The sequence below is a fragment of the Babylonia areolata genome, chromosome 13 (assembly GCF_041734735.1).
Source record: "Babylonia areolata isolate BAREFJ2019XMU chromosome 13, ASM4173473v1, whole genome shotgun sequence".
NCBI classification, from domain to species: Eukaryota; Metazoa; Mollusca; class Gastropoda; order Neogastropoda; family Buccinidae; genus Babylonia; species Babylonia areolata.
Window position 1 is genome coordinate 1,231,714 of NC_134888.1, and position 5,000 is coordinate 1,236,713.

The 5,000-nt window shown below is 46.2% G+C and overlaps 1 protein-coding gene across 1 annotated transcript in view; it reads right to left on the bottom strand.

Moving 5' to 3' along the window:
- Positions 1-5,000, bottom strand: part of LOC143288965 (uncharacterized) — an 83,271-nt gene that overhangs the window by 1,472 nt on the left and 76,799 nt on the right. Inside the window, exon 3 of the mRNA XM_076597662.1 lies at positions 1-1,865. This exon is cut by the window's left edge and continues 1,472 nt beyond it. Coding sequence (XP_076453777.1) covers positions 1,639-1,865 — 227 coding nt within the window. The 3' untranslated portion in view covers positions 1-1,638. The remainder of the gene's footprint in view (positions 1,866-5,000) is intronic.

The following is a 5,000-nucleotide window of genomic DNA, read 5'->3' on the forward strand; positions in this document are numbered from 1 at the left end:
GGAAATCATGTACAAGGAAATAAAGAAAACAACCGAATCGAGACGGATAGACAGGCAAACAGACAGACAGACAGACAGTGTGACAGACCAGGCACACACACACACACACACACACACACACACACACACACACACACACACAAAGGCAGACAGGAAAGCAAATATACAGATAGATAATCATTCGGCAGAACACACAACACACACACACACACACACACACACACACACACACACACACACACACACACACACACACACACACACACACACACACACACACAGAGGCAGACAGATTCAACGAAACAAAACAGGCACACATTCATGCAGACAGGCAGGAAAAAACAATATGGAGACAGATGAACGGACGTGAAAACTAACGGACAAACAGACAGACAACTGACAACAACCTGGAAAAAGACATCGCTTCACGTGAATGTGGAAAAAGAAAAAAAGGTAAATGCCAAAGAAAAGAGGGACGGGGTGAGAGTGAGGGGGGTGGGTGAGGCATAATATCAGCTGGGTGATGTCCCTTTTCGGACATTGACTAATCTCAAATAACAAATTGTTGTGTATTTTATTTTGTTACACATGTCATTGTCATTGCTATGCTCCAACTAACCCCTCAGTTCCCGTATTGTAAATCCAAGTTGTGATCTGTGTATTTGTCCATGGAGTATTCCTTTCGCTGTTCCTATTGCATTGTATCAGACTGATGATTATAACATTCGGCCATTTATTTTTTATTCCATTTTATTTTTTCCCCCCATTTGTATTATCCCCCCTATTTGTTTCTTCTGTTTTAAAATATTAAAATATCTTCGCTCTTCCTCTGTGGCCGTCATCCTGTTATTGTCATGTGTCCTTGTTTCTCTATGACTCAAAAGAGTTCATGGGAATGAATAAACCGTGAAACTCCTGAAACTCAAATATCGACCAAGTGGTCGCAGCTGGCTTGGAAGGGGTGGGATAGGATCAGTGGGTGGACTTGGGAGGGTGGGTGGGTTGGGTTGATTGTGGGGCAACTCCATCCATCTGTCGTCATTCACGTCCAGATGAGAGAGAACGCCCACCCCCCAATCCCCCCCCCCCCCCACACACCCCACTCCGCTCCCACCCCCTTTAGACTAATCACGGCACCCTCACCCATTAAAAACAACAAACAACAGCAACAACAAAACCCGGTTACAAATCGAAAGCCTGCCCATTTTCCTTTCAGAAAAAAAGTATGGTTATGCAATGCATACTTTCTTGCTGTATGTTACGTGTAAAATTAAAAAATAAATAAATCAGTTATCACTTATCTCGATAAAACAAAAAAAACAAACAAACACCCTCCCCCAAACAACAACAAACAAGCAGAAAAAATAGCCTGACTCCTGACAAAAAAAAAAAAGAAAAAAAAAAGAAGGAGGTTTAATATCCCATCACACACACACTGGTAGTCTTAGACATAAAGGTTGAAAAAAAACCAACAACACACAACATAACAACCCAGTTGCTTGGGAAACCGGAGGAGGTTTATGTCACACACATATATACTCGTGAATCATAGAAGACAAACATGTTAAGATACACAAAAAAAAGAAGCCAAAAAAACAGTGCATGGCACTGAAAAAAAAAAAAGAGCAGTTAATAAAATCAGTTTTCGATCAGCTCAAAACAGTCTCCGTCCAGGTCGATGCCCGTGACGATGTCCTCCTTGAGGCGAAGCTCCACCGTGCCGATGTTCTTCAGGGGGTCCTTGTCCTTGACGGTGAACTGGATGACCACCTTCTTGTGGTCATCTCCTTCCGGCTGGATGATGTACTGGAATGAAGTGTCCGTCATCTTTTTGTGCTGGCGCATCACCTGGTACTCTTGGAAATCTGACAGCAAACACAACCACAACCATCGTCATGGTGACGTGAAGGACGCTTGTGAGGGGAGGAGAGGGGAGGAGAGAGAGAGGGAGAGGAGGAGGAGGAGGAGAAGAAGAAGAAGGAGAAGAAGGAGAAGAGGAAAATGAAGAAGAAGGAGAAGAAGATGAAGAAAAAGAAGAAGAAGAAGAAGAAGAAGAAGAAGAAGAAGAAGAAGGAGGAGGAGGAGGAGAAGGAGAAGGAGAAGAAGGAGAAGAAGAAGACTCCTACTACTGCTACTATTACAACTACCACAAACACCACCACCGGTGCACTACTACTACTACTACTACTACTACTACTACTACTACTACTGATAATGACGAAGATGATGGTGATAAAAACAACACCCTCCCCCTCACACACAAAACACTTCCACCACCCCCTTCCCCCTTCCAACTCAAATCCCCTAACCCCCACTCACACCCCCTCCGCCGCAGGCAGGTAAAAACCTGACGCATTAAAATGTACAGGTGAAAAGACCCCTACACAACAGGCAGGTAAAAACCTGACGCATTAATATGTACAGGTGAAAAGACCCCTACACAACAGGCAGGTAAAAACCTGACGCATTAATATGTACAGGTGAAAAGACCCCTACACAACAGGCAGGTAAAACCTGACGCATTAGAATGTACAGGTGAAAAGACCCCTACACAACAGGCAGGTAAAAACCTGACGCATTAAAATGTACAGGTGAAAAGACCCCTACACAACAGGCAGGTAAAAACCTGACGCATTAGAATGTACAGGTGAAAAGACCCCTACACAACAGGCAGGTAAAAACCTGACGCATTAGAATGTACAGGTGAAAAGACCCCTACACAACAGGCAGGTAAAAACCTGACGCATTAGAATGTACAGGTGAAAAGACCCCTACACAACAGGCAGGTAAAAACCTGACGCATTAAAATGTACAGGTGAAAAGACCCCTACACAACAGGCAGGTAAAACCTGACGCATTAATACGTACAGGTGAAAAGACCCCTACACAACAGGCAGGTAAAAACCTGACGCATTAATATGTACAGGTGAAAAGATCCCCACACAACAGGCAGGTAAAAACCTGACGCATTAATATGTACAGGTGAAAAGATCCCTACACAACAGGCAGGTAAAAACCTGACGCATTAATATGTACAGGGGAAAAGAGCCCCACACAACAGGCAGGTAAAAACCTGACGCATTAATACGTACAGGTGAAAAGACCCCTACACAACAGGCAGGTAAAAACCTGACGCATTAATATGTACAGGTGAAAAGACCCCTACACAACAGGCAGGTAAAAACCTGACGCATTAAAATGTACAGGTGAAAAGACCCCTACACAACAGGCAGGTAAAAACCTGACGCATTAATACGTACAGGTGAAAAGACCCCTACACAACAGGCAGGTAAAAACCTGACGCATTAATACGTACAGGTGAAAAGACCCCCACACAACAGGCAGGTAAAAACCTGACGCATTAATATGTACAGGTGAAAAGACCCCCACACAACAGGCAGGTAAAAACCTGACGCATTAATATGTACAGGTGAAAAGACCCCTACATTAAAGGCAGGTCAAAAACATGACACAAGACGTACAGGTGAAGTTTCAGTTTCAGTTTCAGTTTCAGCTTCTCAAGGAGGCGTCACTGCGTTCGGGAAATCCATACACACTACACCACATCTGCTGGGCGGACACCTGGCAGCAGCATATCATAACCCAACGCGCTTAGTCAGGCCTTGAGTGCATGCATTCATTTTGCCCATCGCTCCTGGTGGAGCATAGGCCATCGACGACCCCTCGCCATCGCACCCTGTTCTGGGCTGTTCTGGCCATTCCAGTCCAGTTGGTCCCTTGCTGCTTCAGCTCTGCCTCGGTATCTCGCCTCCAGCTGTTGCGAGGCCGGCCTCTCTTCCTCTTTCCCTGCGGGTTCCAGGTCAGGGCTTGGCGTGTGATGCTGGATGCTGGCTTCCTGAGGGTGTGTCCGATCCAGCCCCACTTCCTCCGCAGTATCTGCTTGGCCACTGGTTCCTGTCCCGCTCGCTCCCACAGATCTTCGTTTCGGATCTTCTCCTGCCATCGGATCTTGCCTTGAGTGCATGCATACATATTTGTGTATCTATCTGAGTGGATTTCGTTTTACAGAATTTTGCCAGGGGACAACACTCTCGTTGCCACGGGTTCTTTTACAGTTCGCCAAGTGCGTGCTGCACACGGGACCTCGGTTTATCGTCTCATCCGAAAGACTAGACGCTCAGTTTGATTTTCCAGTCAAATTTAGGAAGAAAGGGCGAGAGCGGGATTGGAACCCACACCCTCACGGACTCTCTGTATTGGCAGCTGAGCGTCTTAACCATTCTGCCACCTCCCACAACAGACAGGTACAAACCTGACGCGTGCTATGACGGCGCACTAGCCGGGTGGTTAAAGTGTTGGACTTTCAATGTGAGGGTCCCGGATTCGAATCTCAATAACGGCGCCTGGTGGGTAAAAGGTGGAGATTTTTTTTTTCCCGATCTCCCAGGTCAACATATTATGTGCAGACCTGCTAGTGTCTGAACACCCTTCGTATGTACACGCAAGCAGAAGATCAATTACACACGTTAAAGATCCTGTAATCCATGTCAGCGTTCGGTGGGTAATGGAAACAAGAACATACCCAGCATGCACACCCCCGAAAACGGAGTATGGCTGCCTACATGGCGGGGTAAACAACAACAACAAAACGGTCATACACGTAAAATGTTACTCTTCTGTCGGAGAGTATGTGTGCGTGCCTGAAATCTACTGAATTACACAGGAAACGAATGATGAGCGCCCAATGGCAGCCGTCAGTCGGCTCTACCCAGGTAGGCAGCCTGTTGTGTAAATGACCCCGTGTTTGTAAAGCGCTTAGAGCTTGGTCTCCGACCGAGGATAGGCGCTAAGTATCGCATTCCTTCTTCTTCTGCGTTCACTCGTATGCACACGAGTGGGCTTTTACGTGTATGACCGTTTCTACCCCGCCATGTAGGCAGCCATACTCCGTTTTCGGGGGTGTGGATGCTGGGTATGTTCTTGTTTCCATAACCCACCGAACGCTGACATGGATTACAGGATCTTTAACGTGCATATTT